Below are 18,935 nucleotides of genomic sequence, written 5' to 3'. Positions count from 1 at the left end.
CAACTCATCAGCTTACCACTGGTGAAAATTGCAAGGGCTGTAGGTGCTTCGCTGGATGGGCCAAATTTATTGGTGAACCCTAGTTGTCCTTGAGAAGGCAGTGGTGAACTGCCTCCTTGAACTGCAACAGTCCTTTTGATGTAGGTACACTGACAATGCTGTTAGTGAGGGAATTCCAGGATGTGACGCAATGATACTCAGGGAAAGGTGAGATATTTTCAAGTCAGGATGATGAGTGATTTGGAGGGGAACCTGAAATTAGTGGTGTTAGAAAAAAAATACAGCGCAGTACAGGCCCTTCGGCCCTCGATGTTGCGCCGATCCAAGCCCACCTAACCTACACTAGCCCACTATCCTCCATATGCCTATCCAATCCAGTGCCTCCACATCCTTCCTATAGTATGGCGACCAAAACTGCACACAATACTCCAGTTGCGGCCGCACCAGAGTCTTATACAACTGCAACATGACCTCAGGACTCCAGAACTCAATTCCTCTACCAATAAAAGCCAGTACGCCATATGCTTTCTTCACAGCACTATTTACCTGGGTGGCAACTTTCAGAGATCTGTGTACATGGACACCAAGATCCCTCTGCTCATCCACACGACCGAGTATCCGACCATTAGCCCAGTACTCCATCTTCTTGTTACTCTTACCAAAGTGAATCACTTCACACTTAGCTACATTGAACTCCATTTGCCACCTTTCTGCCTAGCTCTGCAACTTATCTATATCCCGCTGTAACCTGCCACATCCTTCCTCACTGTCAACAACTCCACCGACTTTCGTATCATCCGCAAACTTGCTCACCCAACCTTCTAGCCCCTCCTCCAGGTCATTTATAAAAATGACAATCAGCAATGGACCCAAAACAGATCCTTGCAGAACACCGCTCGTAACTGCACTCCAAGATGAAACTTTACCATCAACTACTACCCTCTGTCTTCTTCCAGCCAGCCAATCCAAACTTCCAACTCACCCTCAATGCCATACCTCCGTATTTTTTGCAGTAGCCTACCATGGGGAACCTTATCAAACGCCTTACTAAAATCCATATACACCACATCTACCGCTTTACCCTCGTCCACCTCCTTAGTCACCTTCTCAAAGAATTCAATAAGGTTTGTGAGGCACGACCAGCCCTTCACAAAGCCATGCTGACTATCCTTGATCACATTATTCCCATCCAGATGTTCATAAATCCTAACCCTTACAATTCTCTCTAAGACTTTGCCCACAACAGAAGTGAGACTCACCGGCCTATAGTTACTAGGGTTATCCCTACTCCCCTTCTTGAACAAGGGAACCACATTTGCTATCCTCCAGTCTTCTGGCACTATTCCTGTAGACAACGAGGACATAAAAATCAAGGCCAATGGCTCTGCAATCTCCTCCCTTGCTTCCCAGAGAATCCTAGGATAAATGTCATCAGGCCCAGGGGATTTATCTATTTTCACCCTTTCCAGAATTTCCAACACCTCTTCCCTACATACCTCAAAACCATCCATTCTAATTAATTGTGACTCAATATTCACATCGACAACAATGTCCTGTTCCTGAGTGAATACTGACGAAAAGTATTCATTCAGTATCTCCCCAATTTCTTCAGCCTCCACACGCAACTTCCCACTACTATCCTTGACTGGACCTATTCCTACCCTAGTCATTCTTTTATTCCTGACATACCTATAGAAAGCCTTTGGGTTTTCCCTAATCCTACCAACCAAGGACTTTTCATGTCCCCTCCTTGCTGCTCTTAGCTCTCTCTTTAGATCCTTCTTGGCTACCTTATAACTCTCAATCGCCCCAATTGAACCTTCACGCCTCATCTTTACATAGGCCGCCCTCTTCCCTTTAACAAGGGATTCCAATTCCTTATTAAACCACGGCTCCCTCTCATGACCCTTTCCTCCCTGCCTGACAGGTACATACTTATCAAGGACACTCAATAGTTGCTCCTTGAACAAGCTCCACTTATCGATTGCACCCTTCCCTTGAAGCCTACTTTTCCAAGCCACGCATCCTAAGTCATGCCTCACCGCATCATAATTTCCCTGCCCCCAGCTATAACTCTTGCCCCGTAGTGCACACTTATCCCTCTCCATCACTAGAGTAAAAGTCACAGAATTGTAGTCACTGTTCCCATGTATCTTCTCCTCTTGTCCTAGATGGTGGTAGTTGCTGATTTGGAAGGTGCTGTCTAAGGAACCTTAGTGAATTTCTGCAGTGTATCTTATAGATAGTCCACACTGCTACTATGGAGCATTGGCTGTGGGGTGAACGGATGTTCATGGATGTGATGCCAATCAAGTAGGCTGCTTTGTCCTGGATGAGCTCAAGCTTCTTGAATGTTGCTGTAGCTGTACTAATCTAGCCAAGTAGGGAATATTTCAGCACACACCAGTCTTATGTCTTATAGTTGTGGTGATTTTGGCGAGTCATAGAGTCATTGACATGTACAGCATGGAAACAGACCCTTTGGTCCAAAGGTGAGTTCTGTATCAAAGTCCCCAACCTTGTATTTATATGCTAATCATGTTCAGTTTCTGGACAATTCTAAACCCCAGGATCTTGATAGTGGTGGATTCAGCGTTCAGTGAAAGCTTAGAGATGATGTTAGATTCTCTCTTACTGGAGATTGTCATTACCTGGCATTTGTGAGGTACAGATGTCATTTGTCATGTGTCAACCTAAGCCTAGATATTGTTTAGGTCTTGCTACATTTTGACGTGGACTTGAGAAGTTGAGAATGATGTCAAACATTGTGCAATAATTAGTAAAAAAAAGTTGTCCTGTGGCTTTATGATGGTAGGATGGCCTTATGATAAACTGAACTGTATAAACATTTGGATGGTAATGGAATAGTGTAGGTTAGATGAGCTTCAGATTGGTTTCATAGGTCGGCGCAACATTGAGGGCCTAAGGGCCTATGCTGCACCTGTAATGTTCTATTTTCTAATAACCAAGCTTGCAAGTTAAATGTCAGTCATCATCTAACTGGTGCATTCTCCATGGCATTGCCTCTACCGATCAGAGTCTACATACTAACTAATCAGGACTCTCTTCTCATACAGTATCTGTTGTTTTCACTTTTGTATCTGTATTCTTTCAAATTGTCCTATTAATTACCAGATAAAAAGCATCAGTGTAATTTTTCAGCAGATTCTGTGCTACAGTTTAGCATGTCTAAATTACTTACACCAAGTTTTAGTGCCCATTAATTTAGCTCACGCATTTCTTCAAAGAGCTACAAGAATTTTCCTGCTTATGAGAAAACTTGATTCTTTTCATGGCGAGCTCTGCTTGCTTATTCTACATGCTACAAGTTCTGGGTTCAGATGCCTTGATTCTGACCCAGATTAGAAGTTTTGGACTATGATTTCATGGTGATGAAGAAGCACACCAAATCTCATTGACAATGAAATTAGGTAGGATTTTCAGATATATTTCTTGATAAGGAAGATATGTTACATGTGTGAGATAAAACAAAAATTAATTAATGACTTGTTTGTTGACATTGAGTAGGTTAAAATTTTAAGCTTTACTTTTTATTCTGTTCACAGTTTATCAAAGACAGATAAAAGGATTGTATATACTGTGTTGGAACATATGCCTCAGCTGGACTCTTGTAACATGACCACAGAGAATTGGTCTAAAATTGTGAATGATATAGAGGTGAGTTGAGACTTGGGTCAAGCATCTAACTTTAGAGGATTTTAAAGATCAATTAAAAAGCCTACACAAGCAAAATGATAAAGGCCTGAAATCCCTCGTGTGAGGGAGAGTATTTTGGACAGATTTCTTGCCATTGGATGTGAATTTTGGGCCTGAATCTTATTTCTGCCCTAGTTGAATTTTTCTCTCTGAAAGCCTTAATGTCTGAAGGAAGGGATCTCTCAATTTTACAATTACTCTTTCATTGCATCAGTAGTTTTTGGCAATGGTGGTGGAGAGTGTTGCTAAACTAACCTGGGAGTTCTATTGTTACATGCCAGTTTTGGTTCTGGTGGATCCCCTAAGTAGTAATGGGGCCATGATTTCTGTATTAGGTTTTCCATCAAAGGTAACCCATCATAGAGCAATCAATAATCTTTAAGTTGGTAGGGAGTTACCGATTTTAGACACCTTTGTTTTTATCAATTAGAATAAAGCTGCTGAGCCACAAAATCATTAAAGATTCCAAAACTCATATTTATCTTTGTACTCTGAACATTTGATTCCACCTTTGCTTACGATAATTATTTTGAAGTTAATGATTCAGTACCAACAGGAGCAAATAAGACCAAACTTAGTACTCGGTGGGATGATAGGGAAGTAATTGCTGGGCCTCTTACTGAAATATTTGTATCATCAATAGTCACAGATGAGGTGCCGGAAAACTGGAGGTTGGCTAACATGGTGCCACTGTTTAAGAAAGGTGGTAAGGACAAGCCATGGAACTATAGACCAGTGAGCCTGATGTCAGTGGTGGGCAAGTTGTTAGAGGGAAACCTGGGGTACAGGAAGTACATGTATTTGGAAAGACAAGGACTGATTAGGGGAGTCAACATGGCTTTGTGCGTGGGAAATCATGTCTCACAAACTTGACTGAGTTATTTGAAGAGTTATTTTATGAGGGCAGAGTGGTAGATGTGACCTATATGGACTTCAGTAAGGTGTTTGACAAGGTTCCCCATGGGAGACTGGTTAGCAAGGTTAGATCTTGGAATACAGGGAGAATTCGCCATTTGGATACAGAACTGGCTCAAAGGTAGAAAACAGATGGTGGTGGTCGAAGGTTGATTTTCAGGCAGTGGAGTGCCACACCAAGGACTGGTGCTGGGTCCACTACTTTTCATCATTTATATAAATGACTTGGATGTGAGCATAAGAGGTATAGTTAGTAAGTTTGCAGATGACACCAAAATTGGAGATGTAGTGGACAACGAAGAGGGTTACCACAGATTATAACGGGATCTTGATTAGATGGGCCAATGGGCTGAGAAGTGGCAGATGGAGTTAAATTCAGATAAATGTGAGGTGCTGCATTTTGGGAAAGCAAATCTTAGCAGGACTTATACACTTAATGTTAAGGTCCTAGGGAGCGCTGCTGAACAAAGAGACCTTTGAGTGCACGTTCATAGCTCCTTGAAAGTGGAATCGCAGGTAGATAGGATAGTGAAGAAGGCTTTTGGTATGCTTTCCTTTATTGGTCAGAGTATTGAGTACAGGAGTTGGGAGGTCATGTTGCAGCTGTACAGGACATTGGTTGCGCCACTGCTGAATATTGCATGCAATTCTGGTCTCCTTCCTATCGGAAAAATGTTGTGAAACTTGAAACAGCTAAGAAAGGATTTACAAGGATTTTGCCAGGGTTGGAGGATTTGAGCTATCGGAAGAGTTTGAACAGGCTTGGGCTGTTTTCTCTGGAGTGTCGGAGGCTGAGGGGTGACCTTACAGAGGTTTACAAAATCATTAGGGACATTGATAGGGTAAATAGTCAAAGTATATTCCCATGGGTGGCGGAGCCCAGCACTACAGGGCATAAGTTTAGAGTGAGAGAGGAAAGATATACAAGAGACCTAAGGGGCAACTTTTTCATGCAGAGGATGGTATATGTATGGAATGAGCTGCCAGAGGATGTGGTGGAGGCTAGCACAATTGCAACATTTAAAAAGCGCATGGATGGGTATATGAATAGGAAAGGTTTAGACGGATATGGGCCGGGTGCTGGCAGGTGGGACTAGATTGGGTTGGGATATCTGATCGGCATGGATGGATTGGACCGAAGGGTCTGTTTCCATGCTGTACATCTCTATGACTCTATGACTGTATCTGATATAGAAGCTGAAGTAGGCCATTCAGCTCATCACGTCTGCTCCATCATTCAATGAGATCACGCCTGATCTGGTAACCTTCAACTCGACATTCCTGCCTTTGCCCATATCCCTTAATTCCCTTACTAATTAAAGATCTGCAGTTTTGAATAAACTTAACAACCCAGCCTCAACTGCCCTGTGTAGTATTGGATTCCACAGATTCATAACCTTTTAAAGAAGAAATTCCTTCTCATCTTTATCATAAATGTGCTAACCCCTAACTCTGAGATTATGCTCTCTCGTCCTAGACTCTCACTCAAGTAGAAACAATCTTCCCGCATTTATCCTGTCAAGTCTTTTAAGAATCTTATATGTTTCAATTAAAGATGGAAAGAACAATGTGGCAATATTGATTGTCAAAACAAGAAATGATGCAATAGACTCCAGACATAAAATCTCACTGAAATTGGTCCTGTGGAGAAGATCTCAGTACACTATGTACATTTCAGAAAAGCTGTTTATAGAGTCATAGAGATATACAGCATGGAAACAGACCCTTTGGTCCAACCCGTCTATGCCGACCAGATATCCCAACCCAATCTAGTCCCACCTGCCAGCATCTGCCCCATATCCCTCCAAACCCTTTCTACTCATATACCCATCCAAATGCCTCTTAAATGTTGCAATTGTACTAGCCTCCACCACATCCTCTGGCAGCTCATTCCATACATGTACCACCCTCTGCGTGAAAAAGTTGCCCCTTTGGTCTCTTTCATATCTTTTCCCTCTCACCCTAAATCTATGCCCTGTAGTTCTGGACTCCCCGACCCCAGGGAAAAGATTTTGCCTATTTACCCTATCCGTGCCCTTCATAATTTTGTAAACCTCTATAAGGTCACCCCTCAGCCTCTGACGCTCCAGGGAAAACAGCCCCAGCCTATTCAGCCTCTCCCTATAGCTCAAATCCTCCAACTCTGGCAACATCCTTGTAAATCTTTTCTGAACCCTTTCAGGTTTTACAACATCTTTCCGATAGGAAGGAGACCAGAATTACACACAATATTCCAACAGTGGCCTAACCAATGTCCTTTACAGTCACAACATGACCTCCCAACTCCTGTACTCAATACTCTAACCAATAAAGGAAAGCATACCAAACGCCTTCTTCATTATCCTATCTACCTGCGACTCCACTTTCAAGGAGCTATGAACCTGCACTCCAAGGTCTCTTTGTTCAGCAACATGCCCCAGGATCTTACCATTAAGTGTAAAGGTCCTGCTAAGATTTGCTTTCCTAAAATGTTTAATTACTTTAGTTGCAGTGATCACATTTTAGGACTATATTGGCTACATAATGCTTTCTATTGAAGATACAAAGAACAGCAAAGGAACAGGCCTCTTGGCCCCAAGCCTGAGCTGACACATGTGCCTTTCTAAACTAAAGGTTTTTTGTCTCTATGCAGTCCATTTATGCCTGTCTATTCAGGTATCTGTCAAAATGCCTCTTAAATGTTGTTATTGTATCTGCTTCCACCACCTTCTCTGGCAATGCATTCCAGGCATTTAAAACCCTATGTGTAAAAAACCTTATATCTCACACCTCCTTTAACTTTCCCCCTTTTACTGTAAACCCACCTCCCCTAGCAATTGACATTTTTACCCTGGGAAAAAGACTCTAACTATGTGTTCTATCCATGCCTCTCAAAATTTTGTAAACCTCTATCAGGTTGTAGCCCACCCCCATCAACTCCCTCCAGCACCCAAAGTTCAAGTAAAAATAAACCAAGTTTGTCCAATCTCTCCTTATAACTAATACCCTCAAAATCAGACAACATCCTGGTAAACTATTTCTGTATCTTTTCAAAGCCTCCACATCCTTCTGGCAGTGTGGCAACCAAACTGTAAGCAATATTCCAAATGTAGTCTAACTGAAGTTCTTTACAGCTGCAACATGACTTGCTAAGTTTTATACTCAATGCCCCAACTGATGAAGGCAAGCATATCATATGCCTTCTTGACTAACTTATCCACTTGTATTGCCACTTTTGGGGAACTGTGGACCTGTATATCTGGATCTGTCTGTATGTTAATGCTTCTATAAATCCTGCCATTTACTGTATACTTCCCTCCCACAGGAGACCTTCCAAAAACATCACCTTGCATTTCTCTGGATTAATTCTATCAGCCATTTCTCCTCTCAAGTCTTGATCCTGTCTATATCCTGCTATATCCTCTGGCAATCATCCTCACTATCTGCGTTCCTCCAACCTTTGTGTCATCCGCAAACTAATAAGATCACCCACATTCCCTCCAAATCAGTTGTATATGTTACAAACAGCAGTCCCAGCACTGGTGTCTGCACAACACCAGTGGTCATAGATCTCCAGTCAGAAAAATACTCTTTCACTGCTACTTTTTGTCTTGTATGACTAAGCCAGTTTGTATCTTTCTTACCAGTTCATTGCAGATCCCATGTGATGTCGCCTTCTGTATTAGCCTATTGTAAAGGACCTTGTTAAAGGCCTTGCTAAAATCCACATAGTCAATATCTATTGTCCTTCCCTAATCAACCAACTTTATCACTTCCTCAAAAAACTCAATGAAGTTTGTAGGTCAGGAATTCACCTGCAATAAGCCATGCTATCTGTCGCTAATAAGTTTATATTTTTCAATTGTGAATAAAACCTGTTTCTAAGAATCTTTTCCAATAATTTCCATATCATTGATGTATGGCTCATTGACCTGTAATTTCCCAGATTATCTCTATTGCCCATCTTAAACAAAGGTAAAACATTGGCTATTCTCCAGACCTCTGGAACCTCACCTGTGACTAAAGAGGATACCAAACTTTTGTAGAAGGCCTAAACAATTTCCTGCTTCACCATTCTTATCAGTCTGGGATAAATCCCATCAGCTCTTGTGCACTTGTCTACCTGAATGCTTTTCAAAACACCCACAGCTCCTCCTTTTTGATATTGACATGTTGTGGAATATGAACATTTTCCCCTGTAGATTCACCACCCACCATGTCCATCTCCTTTGTGAATACCAATGCAAAGTATTTGTTCAGGACCTCACTCATTTCCTAGATTAGAGTGGTGCTGGAAAAGCACAGCAGTTCAGGCAGCATCCGAGGAGCAGGAAAATTGACGTTTCGGGCAAAAGCCCTTTAACAGGAAAAGAGGCAGGGTGCCTGCAGAGTGGAGAGATAAATGAGAGGAGGGTGGGGGTGGGGAAAAAGTAGCATAGAGTAGGGACTGCCTGAGATTCTTGCAGAGACAGGAGGAAAACTTCTTCGAGGCAGGTTTCCAGCATCTGCAGTCATTGTTTTTACCTAGTTGATTTTAACCCGACTGCGAATAGGAGGAAAACTTCTTCAAGGCAGGCACGAGGATTCACAGTCGGGTTAAAATCAACTAGGTAAAAACAATGACTGCAGATGCTGGAAACCTACCTTGAAGAAGTTTTCCTCCTGTCTCTACAAAAATCTCAGGGAATCCCTACTCTATGTTACTTTCTCTCCACCCCCACCCTCCTCTCATTTATCTCTCCACTCTGCAGGCACCCTCCCTCTTTTCCTGATGAAGGGATTTTGCCCGAAACATCAATTTTCCTGCTCCTCGGATGTTGCCTGAACTGCTGTTCTTTTCCAGCACCATTCTAATCTAGAATCTGGTTTCCAGCATCTGCAGTCCTTGTTTTTACCTCAATCATTTCCTGCAGCTCCACACACAAATTTGCTCCTTCATCCTCGAATGGCTCAACCCTTCCTTAGCTATCCTCTTGCTTCTTATAGGCAAGGCTAGGAAGGAGGACCTGTTTGGGGATTATCAAGCACCAGGAAGGAAATTGAAGAAGAGGTCCTCAAAGGGTCATAATCCCTGGATTACTGCCTGCGCCACGTGCTAATAGGCATAGGGATAAGAAAATTAGGAAAGTAAACATGTGGCTAAGAGATTGGTGTGGGAAAGAGGGGTTCCATTTCATGGGACATTGACATCTGTTTTGGAACCGGAACCGATCTGGAACCAGTGTTTTGGTGAAAAGAATAAATAGGATGGTCACTAGGGCTTTAAGCTTGTGAGTTGGGGGGAAGGAAAAGGGAAAGCAATAGGGAGTATGAAATCAAGTAGAAAGATAAACAGCAGGTTAGCCTGTGTGCAGGGTTTAGGTTCCAGGCAGACTAGGAATGAAGCAAAAAGGAATGATAACTTAGGACATATTACTAGTGATGTTGGAAATCATGAGGATAAGAAAATTAGCATGAAGGCGATTTATCTAAATGCTTGTAGTATTCATAACAAAGCAGATGAATTAAAGGCACAAATCATCGTGAATGATTATGATGTGGTAGGCATCACAGAGATGTGGTTGCAGGGGGTTCAGGACTGGCATTTAAACATCCAAGGATTTACAACATATCGAAAAGACAGGGAGATGGTGTTGGGACGGGACCGTAGGGTCTCGTCTCCACGTGTTCTTTGGAAGGAGAGATCAAACCGGCTAGAGTTTGGAGCAAAAACACCGTTTATTACAGAATCAAGACTGGCAAACTGTACAACGAATTCAAGTGCATGCAATTCGTTGGAGAAGGCGTTCTGTCTCTCTCTTCGGATCTGGTGCAGTTATACTTCGCGCTTCCTCGAGTTCCCGGTCAGGTTCCCCTCGTTCGGTACTCTCATTGGTTGGTTCACCTGTCTGTGAAGGGATTAGTGTCTCTATTGGCTGCCCCGAGATACCTGTCCAGCTCCTGCTGTGCTGAACAATGGGTAGACATCCTGGGTTCAGCAGTTTCCGATCTTGTAATTTAAAAGTTTATTGTTTGGAAGGGTTTCCTCATTGCCATGCGTCTGGCTGTCTGGGCGTTCACAATAGTTCTCCATAGTTGAATATACAGGTATTATCATTTAACACAGGACCCGAATGAGTTTGACGTCAGCGGAGGCATTAGCAAGTACTTTATCAATCAAGTGTAGTATCGGTGCGATTTACACTATCCGATAGTTACCGGTTTCCTTTATTAACAATGAGAGTGTAACAGGATGATCTGAAACTGACGGACATGTTCTAATCCCCAAGGAATGTGGCCTGCAGTGGCTGGGTTTACTTTACATGGCTGTGTTTTAGCTGGTACCTGACAGTGTCTGCTTTAATAATGATGCTCCCCTCCCTAGCCCCAATGTAGGTACCCCGATAGCAGATTATCCCCAACATTCCCTCCCTTAGCCTCGAAAGAGGCCACACCCCCTTATCCCGTAAGGAACGCAACCCCACGAGGCGACCGGTGTCTGGTGTTGTATCGACCAGACTCACCGGTTCTAAGGAGACAGTCATGTGGGGATGAAGGGTGCCCTGAAAAACGCGCCGCTACACAATTAAGCAATAGATAGTTACAGCTGCATGCTAAGCTAAACTAATAGTTGAAGTAATTGAGGCAGTGTCTGCAGAAATAACGAAAAGCACAGGATTAGACAAGCATTGCAATAAGTCATTCAGAGCTGGCGAAATGTACGCGAGTGCGTTAGAATGAGTAAGCCATTTAGTAAACGCAAGTCTGTAGTCCAAAGAGCCGGCAAATGTAAATAGGCTTTGTAAGTTTGGAAAGGGAGTAGGAACAGCCTGGTACCAGCAGTTAGGTACCTGCTAGAGATCTGAAACCCAGTCTGAAACTGTACTGTGCCCCGGTGGTCCCGTAGATCAGTATGCTCCAGAGAGCAGCAGCGCTGTCCAACCGTCCGACACGGATGCAAGCAGGCAGAAATCTCATCAAATGGAGACGAACGGAGGCCACCCGTTCCGATGTCAATGCGCGACTGTGCCTGTCTTAGGTTGTCCCTCAGCCGAGGGATCTTACCCGTCATTGGCTAACCAGTCGTGCTGCATTGAGTAATAGATGGCGACATCCATGTCACCGCCACAAGGACAGACGTGGGCAGCTCAGTAGCATGGTCAGTGGCCTCCGAGAGTGGCTGAGGCCAGTCAAGGACCCCTTGCGAGAACAGCAGTGTTTCGATTGTCAGGGCACACAGTACATCTCACCCACCCGCTGTTATGGAAGGATCAATTCACATATCCCCAATTTAGACGGGCAAAATAAATGAGTAGGGGCTCTTTGGACAACCAGGCTTCATTCAATGTACATGAAGATGAAAATTTAGTCATGAGCACAACAGGATGCACAACAGGATCATATGAATTCGAAAGAAAACCATTGAGGGAGCTGGCACGCACCGGAGAGATAGCCTCTACTACGCCCGAGCCGCGAGCTCATGCAACGGCGGTAGTATACCAATGGAGAAAAGAAGCTGGGAGGTCCGCACTCGCCCGTCCTTATCGCAACCGGCCGTAAGCAAGAAACCCGGTATCATGGCTCACGAGCGGAAGTCGCATTACAGCATGCATTGGATATGTCCCTGTCCGTTTGTAGGAGGTCACACACAGGCTGTCGTGTTGTTGGAGTTGGTGGCAGCGGCGTCACCTGGTGGAGCTCAACGTATGGGGGTCCGGTTGAAAAGTAATGATACCTAATCACCTTTAAATCAGTGAGATGGGGCTGTGGGAATGCAGTAAAAAGGAGTCCCCGCATCACCAGGGTGATATATGGCGGGGTCAGTCAGGAACTACGTGCCCACTATGGGAAATAAAGTGTTGTGTTGTATGGGGTCTTTGGGGTGGCATGTCTGGGAGACCGGAATGGACGGGAGGCAGTCCCCAAATTCTCCAGTCAGTACTCCTGGACATAAGGTCTGTGCTCATGTGGACTGTGAAATGCAATGAGGAAGAGTGTACTCAACCATTTGTGTAAGAGGAATGGGGGGGCCGATATAAAAAGACCATGGTGAAAATAATGACGGTAGTGTGAAAGCCTTAACTATTCTTATGAGTCGCGGTCCTGTACGTGGCAGTATTCCACAAAAAGGAGTCACATCAAAATAGAGAGAACTCTGTGTGAGGTAGAAGGAGTGGTTTCATGTAAGGGAAAGGGTACAACTTTACACAAAGGTAGTCAGAGGGATTCGTGACCTCAAATCAGAGAAAAAGGGTCCCCAGCACGGGCTGCCACAAAAAGGCAGTCGAGGCAGGGGTAGCCAGATTATACTGTAGGTGTTTTAATGTTCGTCGAATTACGAAGAGGCAGAGGAAAAATGTAAAAAACGTAATCATGACACTGATCCAGTGTCAGTGAGGTAATTGCGGGGAGCAGTCACGCAAACGGTGTCAAGTCGCAATATTCTGACAAAGTTAAAATCAAGTGTGCGCAGACTGTGGAGGACAATTAGTAGGATAATCCGTGCCCATTTGAGCAGCAGCACTACACGGGGTAGATGAAAGTCGGGACACTGATATAAATGCAAGATAGTATGAGTGGCAGTTCTGACTCGGTAGGAATGTATACTAGCAGCTGCAGGAGCGCAGACGCCTGTGTGTATTAAAAATGCAATGTTTGAAGAGTAAAAAACATTTGGCCAAGAGTTGTGTCGAAAAAATAGAGTAAGTCCCTCGAGAGGGAAGTGGGATTGGTAATAGTGAGAAGGGGACCACAGTAGACTGCATAGGGGAAGGCAAACGGTACGCTTTGATAATGAACGGTAAGGGGCACAAGTAGTATCGATTTGTACCCCGGGGAACTGCCCGTGCTCGGGGTGCACAACCAGTGGGGCTGTCGTAGGACAATCGTTTGATGAGGCATCCATGGAGACCGTTTAGGATAAGGGTCATTAATGTGGAAATGATGAGGATCCCCATCAACCCTGTGGTAATAGGACAATAGAGCAGGTGAAATTCCAGTGTGTGGTTAGGGAAGACAAAGCGCAGGAGATGCCCCTAGCCTCACAGGGCGCGCAGAATAAGCGGCAAGGTAGCCGGGAACCCCCTTTAGCAAGCAGGGCGGGATTGTCGCCCCCAGACACTTGGGTAGGATATTGGAGCGATCCGCGACTGTGAGGCAGAAAGTATTGGTAACATCAGGAAAGGCGCCTGTACAATGGAGAAAGACCGATGTAGAAAAAAAAGGGGGTCGAGGCACCAGCTAAAGGGCACAACCTTATCCTGGTGGCTAGTTGCCCGCTCGAAGCGGAGTCCATGACAAACAAGGTGGATCTCTTAAGATAAGGCTGAATGAAGAGTTTAGAGAGCGGAATAAAGTACACGAAGAGTAAGGATATTAGTGAAATGGACCCATGTCGGGCCGTAGCTCAGACTGCACCTCCCCATCAGGTCGTGTCTCATCGAGTGATTTTAGAGATATATTAGGTTCTGCTGACCTGGAGGAATGAGAGAAGTGGTGCGTGTAGTGGCGTATGTGTTTCCACCCAGCTCGGTACAAGATATGATGATGATGATTATGGAGCGGGGCCGTTCTCACTGGGAGCCTCATGAGCAAAGCAAAACTCTGGGCAATTGGGAGATTTGCGGTGGTACGAAGTTGGACCAATTCCCTGAGGGGGCTTGTTGCCCTGAATGAGGCGCAGAACGAGAGGTGTAAGGACGATCCTGGCCTAATGAAGAACCTGCTTATGAGAGGGGCCGTGTGCTCTAGCCAAAAGAGTGTGCGCAGGTGCTGCGGGCGTGTTGGAAAGGAGACAGAGAGAGAGAGAATCCCAAAAAGCTGGTCAGACAGATCAGGGCAGAAATTAGCTGTGTAGCAGTTTCCTACGTGAAATACATGAAGATTTGATGAATTTGGGGGAAGTAGCAGCCTTTAAAAGATACCCCTAGGGGTGGATTCAAAGAGGAACCTGGTCACCCTGCCGTTCTCAGTGCGAACCTGTGCGTCGCAAAAGATATGAACAGATGAATTGGCGAGGAGTACTCGCAGTTGAGGAGACTGAAGGATTTGGGCAGGGCATGAGGGTTGGGAAGTCCTGGTAGCAAACCTCAGGGAGCATGAGAGCGGGGAAGGTCCTGGTAGCAAACCTCAGGGAGCATGAGACTTTGGAAAGAAGATGGGGCGCAGAGCAAGGCAGTAGAAGCATAGTGAGTGAAATGCCCTAATGGAGAGATGAGGCTAGAAGATGAGTTACTGTGTCCTGGTAGAAAACCTCAGGGAGCTTAAAACCTTAAAAAGAGATGGAGCGTAGGGATCAGCGGATCCTCAATTCAGTGAGAACCAGGTGAATTCAATGCAGGCTGAGTGAAAGACAAAGCTAAGACGACCTCAGATCCGGCGGTGAACATAAAGTGTGTAGGTTTGGGAGAAGACGATGAAGGGGCGTGACCACGGCATGGGGAATGGAGAGCGGGGTGTAGGATAGGGCAGCACATCGGCAAGAGGAGTCTGTACTAGATTCCACTGGGGAAGGTTTGGTAGTGTCTGGCAGTTACAGGTTGTACATTCAAAGCATTGGAGAGTGTAGCCTCAGACAGGTAGACTGGCTGGCATCTGCACCCCGCATGGTTGCCAATACCCGCTTTAGGGACTGGAAATGGCAGTGTCTGTGGCAGCAGTAGCTCAACCCTCCCTAGCCGCAAACTTGAGGAGGGGGGGGACAAGTAGCAGGAGGAAATTGCTTTAAAATGAGCGTCCATAATGCTTTAGCGAAAGAAAAAAATCTGTGGACTTGGGAGAAAAGATAAAAATGGGTTCGTGAGAGGGGGCAGAAAAATTTGGAGGGCATAGACGGAGGAAGGGGTGGTTGGGCCCTCCCTCGTTCTTGGCACTTTGTGAAGACGAGGGGAAAAAAGGGATGGCTAAACACCCATGTCGGCGGACAAAAAGATGAGTGAGCGGCCGCGAGGAAGAGAGATGGGCCAAGCACCCTGCTGTGTGCTGAGTAGCAGGTCCTAGTTGGAGGCCCGAGGCCTGTGACCAGCGGGGGAAAAAGAGAGAGAGACAAAAATAAGTGGGTTGGGGGATATTTGGGCAGTGGGACGGCCAAACACTGGACATACAAAACATTGCAAATGAAAACGCACAGTATGGCGAGACGGCAATGCGCATGTTGTTGTTCGAGACGTTATAGTTAAAAAGGTACAACCTGTCAAACAGGATGTGGTTAGAGGCATGATTCATATCGACATCCTAGTAACTGAAGAGGACCTGTTCATCGAGTAATCCCATGGAGTAGGGCAATGGCGCTTGAGAGACCCATGGCTGTAGTGGTGGTGCGGTAGTTGAGCTAATAGGGCCGCGGAACGTCCGCAGGCGAGCAGCCCCTTCTAGACTGTGCAATCCTGCCAAGAGTGAGCATTCGCGCCAAAAGCGAACGGGCACCGCCCCAACTGAGCGTTCGCGCCAAAAGTCAGCTGGCCCCGCCCAACCTGAGCCTTCGCGCCAAAAGCAAGAGAGCCCGCCAAGAACTAAGGTGACCCACCCAGAGAAGGGTGACCCGCCAAAACTAGGGTGAGCACGGGACACCCCGGGATTTACCGTCTTAGGATTCCACAACCGTAGTGTTATTAAATAAAAAGCTCCACCATCCCTTCCTGCGCCCCCTCCCTACATCCAGGTATTCCTTTCGAAGTATAAGAGTAATTAAAAGTGATAGTGGGGGGACAAGCGGTATTTAATCCTAAAAATCAAGACGAGACTATGGAGAAAAAATCCCAGACCGTTAAGTGATCAATCCCAAACCGCTAAGTGTAGAGAACAACACTCACGTACTCCGACACCAGTAAAACTGCTTTCGGCTGCCGGGCGGCTTCCCACGGTCCGTCTCCGTCATTCAGGCTGTCGGCGCCGGTCCACTGTACACCGAGACCTGGGATGAAATATTTGCTGCGACACCTCTGTTCGCCACGTCTGTTAAAATCACTGCACTCACTCACTCACTCCCTCTCTCACTGGGCCGGCCCCACACTGGTTTTCATCCACATACATGCCAACCCACGCATACTGTTGGTGTGTCCGTACTCTCGTCTCAGCCTGTCGCAGTCCCTTGTCCCCAGTTTTAGTGACATGTTTCGAGGCATTACATCCTCGCAGAAACTGACAATCTGTGTGAAATCGTAGCCTAATACCGGTTTCTATAATCCCGAATAAAGTCGGCCGTACAAAAACATGTCGTTGCTTGGTGTTCAGTAAAAAAGTAAAGATTACAACCTGTTGGGAACGATGTAATTGGAAGCATGATGTATAATCTCCTGTGTGTTGTTGTTGTGAAAGGACAAAAGATTGATTAAAAGGCTGATAGTGAAGCAGTTTTTTAGTTGTGGGAGGACAGAAGTTACCATCCCTAAAACAAATCAATGTGAGATTGTAGGGAAGTCCCAATTGAACCAGGGACGGACCGTGAGGTGCAAGGAGGAAAACTTACACAGTCGATCCCCAGTAAAACAGCTCTTAGTAGTTGCGCAGCTCACCATGCTATCCCCATCTGTCATGGGCCCGTCAAGTAACCCTTGCGGTTCTCCATTCTTAGGCAAGACCCATCCACCCATTCCTGTCTATCCCGTGTTCTGGGGCCCTTTTCCCTAATCCCTTGGTTCTTTCCCCCCGTTGTCGGGGTTTGACACGTCTATACTCAGGGTGTCTATAAGAGGGTGAGCCAGCTGGGAGTGTGGACCCCGCTTGTTGCACCCTTTCCCTGCCGCAGTGGCGTGCTTTATGTCCTGTCCCTTTACAAATCCAGCATGAGTCATCTGTCTCCATATCGCATTTATAAGAATTATGTCTAATTTCGCGACACTTCCAACAACGCCCGGGTAATGGATCTGTCCTTCCCCCCTTCCGTATCCCAGCGGGCGGTCGGGTCGGTCTACTGCGGGCAGGCATGTGGTACTGAGAACTGCCCGCCCTGTTAAGGGAGGGCGAGGGCAATAGTCCCTGGGCGTAGGGCGAAGGGGAACTACACGTCTGTGGAGCCGAAGGCATAAGCCCCTGCGCCGCGCCCTTCGTTTCCAACAGTAAAAGAACCTTTTCGAGTCGCTGTATAAGTTGCATAGGCAGTTTGGATGCCTGTCTCTCGGCTTCCGCCTTTTCTGATGCTCGGTACCTGGATAGATAGTGGTGTGCCTGTTTTTTGCCCTGGTCCTCCGGCACTGAATGTACCCCCACAAGGTCATTCAATTTGCTCTGTACTTGGGCGGGAAGTTCTTCCATTACCCCCCGTTGAAAACGTGCTATTGGCAAGGGGGAGCCATTGGGCCTTTCCCCTGTGCCAGTCTCCCAAAGGGCCGTGGCCCTCACCAGATATTCATGTACACCGTCCCCGACCTTTAGCATGAGGGTGCCCAGCGCATCCAGAGAAGGGGGCGGCAGACTGATGTTGTGCACTTCGGCTTGGGCTGGTCGTAGAACTGAGGGTGTGTGGTGGGGAAGGGGGTAAAGTGGGGTCTGGTGGGGGATCCACTCGGGTTCATACTCCGGGAGGGGGTCGTGTTCGTTCTGACTCGGCGTCTCTGCGGGCGGGGCTGGCAAATGGGTCAGAGACCTTACTAAGAGCTCCCGTAGGGAGACAGATTCGTCAGTTGCCTTAGCAGAAGGTTTTGACAGATTGAAAAGAACTTTCTGCTTCCCATCTCTTTTTCCATCTAAGTAGGTGTGGAGACTGGTTTGGAAGTTTTCAGAATGTACTGGTGTGAAAAAGGGCTGGTCAGCAGCAGGGAAGCACAAATTGAGGTTGCGGAGTGTCCGCTGAGCCTCTTTGGTGGTGTTGTTTTCTCTGAGCTGTGCACGAATCCCGTCTAGCACCTTTCCCATAAGGGGTGGCGGTTCCGGGGTCTTTGGGAGTGGGGTGTACTCGGTGGTGTGTGCATCAGCTGGAATGGAAACGGTGGCAGTGAGGTGGTGCAAATCTCGGTCGGGGGCGTCCGAAATGGCTGGGGCTGTGGTGGAGGTACAGTGGCCCTCTTGCCACTGCGGGTTGAATGTGACTAACAGTTTCGTCTTCCACCCCAGGGATTTATCGGCGGTCGGTGGTGCCTAAGCAGTAGTGGGTTTCCCTAGGGCTATTGTTTGCCGCACTGAGTATTGCGGCGAGAGTAGGAGACCGTTTAAAATTTTGGTCATTAGCGCCGTATCTGTGAAGGTCTCTTTTAGTCTCGTCAATATCAGGTCTTTTTGGGCGGGCGCTTGGTTAAACACTTGATCCAGTGCTGTCTTGTGCACTGTTACACTGTCCAGTAATAAATGGGCATGCCAAGTTACGTCTGTGCCAACCGTGAGGTGCCACCAGGGCACTCCGGGGCGTAATG

General features: G+C 46.2%; 1 protein-coding gene across 1 annotated transcript in view; it reads left to right on the top strand.

The window, feature by feature from the left end:
• The window catches only part of LOC132818198 (60 kDa lysophospholipase-like), a 108,742-nt gene that overhangs the window by 12,211 nt on the left and 77,596 nt on the right, over positions 1-18,935 (top strand). Inside the window, exon 3 of the mRNA XM_060828975.1 lies at positions 3,567-3,678. Within this exon, the coding sequence (XP_060684958.1) occupies positions 3,567-3,678 (112 nt within the window). The remainder of the gene's footprint in view (positions 1-3,566; positions 3,679-18,935) is intronic.

This window comes from Hemiscyllium ocellatum, chromosome 8 (assembly GCF_020745735.1).
Source record: "Hemiscyllium ocellatum isolate sHemOce1 chromosome 8, sHemOce1.pat.X.cur, whole genome shotgun sequence".
In the NCBI taxonomy this organism is placed as follows: Eukaryota; Metazoa; Chordata; class Chondrichthyes; order Orectolobiformes; family Hemiscylliidae; genus Hemiscyllium; species Hemiscyllium ocellatum.
Note: the sequence above shows the minus strand (reverse complement) of the source record. Positions and strands in the feature narration are given on the sequence as shown.